The sequence below is a fragment of the Chrysochloris asiatica genome, unplaced genomic scaffold, assembly GCF_000296735.1.
Source record: "Chrysochloris asiatica unplaced genomic scaffold, ChrAsi1.0 scaffold00310, whole genome shotgun sequence".
In the NCBI taxonomy this organism is placed as follows: Eukaryota; Metazoa; Chordata; class Mammalia; order Afrosoricida; family Chrysochloridae; genus Chrysochloris; species Chrysochloris asiatica.
Genome location: NW_006408828.1, coordinates 46,689 through 48,114, shown reverse-complemented (window position 1 = coordinate 48,114; position 1,426 = coordinate 46,689). Strand labels below are relative to the sequence as shown.

Below are 1,426 nucleotides of genomic sequence, written 5' to 3'. Positions count from 1 at the left end.
AGTGCCGTCGAGTCGGTTCCGACCCATAGCGACCCTGTACAGGGTTTCCGAGGGTGTAAATCTTTACGGGAGTAGAAAGCCTCATCTTTTCTCCCTAAGACAAGAGAAAATCAGGAATGTTGGTGATAGATTCTCTTTTTAACACGTTGTGAAATGTCCTTTCATCTTTTGTAATTTAATGAAAGAATATAAACAGAGAATATTATATGGAGGAAATGCATTCAAAGTGCTCATATTCTGTTTTCTTTCAAGGATCCTGTTCTAAATTGTGAGTTTTTTAATTGTAGTATTTTTCTGCTGCCATGACAACCACTCAAAACATGCAACAGACCATCCCAGGGTCTGGCCCTGGTGTACACGAGATGGGACAGTCTGTTCCGGCACATTCTTATCTGTGGAAAGGAATGAAAGAGAAATTCTTGAAAGGGGAACCCAAGGTCCTCGGGGTAAGTCATCTACTGATCTGGGAGAAGATCAGTAGTGTAAACTCAAAACTGATCTTGTTTAATGACAAATACCCTCTCCTGCTAGTCTCAAAACACATCAATTGATATTTAGAACATCAATATTTGTTGTTCAGAGAGAAAAAAAAAAGCACAACATTCTATTACATCATGCTTCTAATCCACGCGGGTCAACCATGATAAATATATTTAACTTCTTCATGGAAGAACATCGCAAGAAATGGTCAAGCATGTCTCCTCCACAGGCTTCCTCAATACCTGATAGACTCACATTGTTCATATTTTCTTAGCCAGTCATGCTCTGCAGATGATGAAAACTCTCATATCTTCTGTGAGTTTCCTCTTTGGAGTCACTGGGGAATTTTCCTGCAAGGAATGAGGTGTGTAAAGAAAGACAAGAGAATGCTAATAGAAAGACAATGAATATCAAAGTTTATCTCTTGCTCAGGCTTCAAAGAACTGGGACAAAGTCATTGTGGACACTCTGCTTCCTTTTTAATGCCACAGGGCAATTGTACTCAAGCAGCGGCATTTTTTATCTCTGTCCTCACAACCATGACTTAGAGATTGTCATATTGGCTTTCTTGAAATTGTCATATTTGCTACTTTCTCTTTATGCCCCATGTAGACCCTCCTTCGGGTCACTTATCCTTGCCAGAAGATTTAATTCTAACTCCTCTGTGTCCCCTGTCTGGTATGTGACATGGGAGAGCAACAGTTGTCATAGAAGTAGCATCATGGGTACCAAGAAAGCATCTCTGAGCAGTTCCTGGCACAGTCTTTCTTTGCATTGCAATTCCTGGGGCAAAGGTACAAACCTCAAGAGATAAGTTTGGAAATTATTATATTCTTATTTTTGATATGGAAAAAAAGTAACATGAAGAAGCACTTCTGACTATTTCGAAAGATTGAGAAGGAGGGTAATCCAATGATCAGAGAAGGAGGTGGCTTGGGCACCATTT

At 39.9% G+C, this 1,426-nt stretch overlaps 1 protein-coding gene across 1 annotated transcript in view; it reads left to right on the top strand.

Moving 5' to 3' along the window:
- Window positions 1-296: 296 nt before the first annotated feature.
- The window catches only part of LOC102815307 (membrane-spanning 4-domains subfamily A member 4A-like), a gene marked incomplete at its 3' end in the record, with an annotated part of 22,068 nt that continues 20,938 nt past the window's right edge, over window positions 297-1,426 (top strand). Inside the window, exon 1 of the mRNA XM_006875033.1 lies at window positions 297-482. Coding sequence (XP_006875095.1) covers window positions 303-482 — 180 coding nt within the window. The remainder of the gene's footprint in view (window positions 483-1,426) is intronic.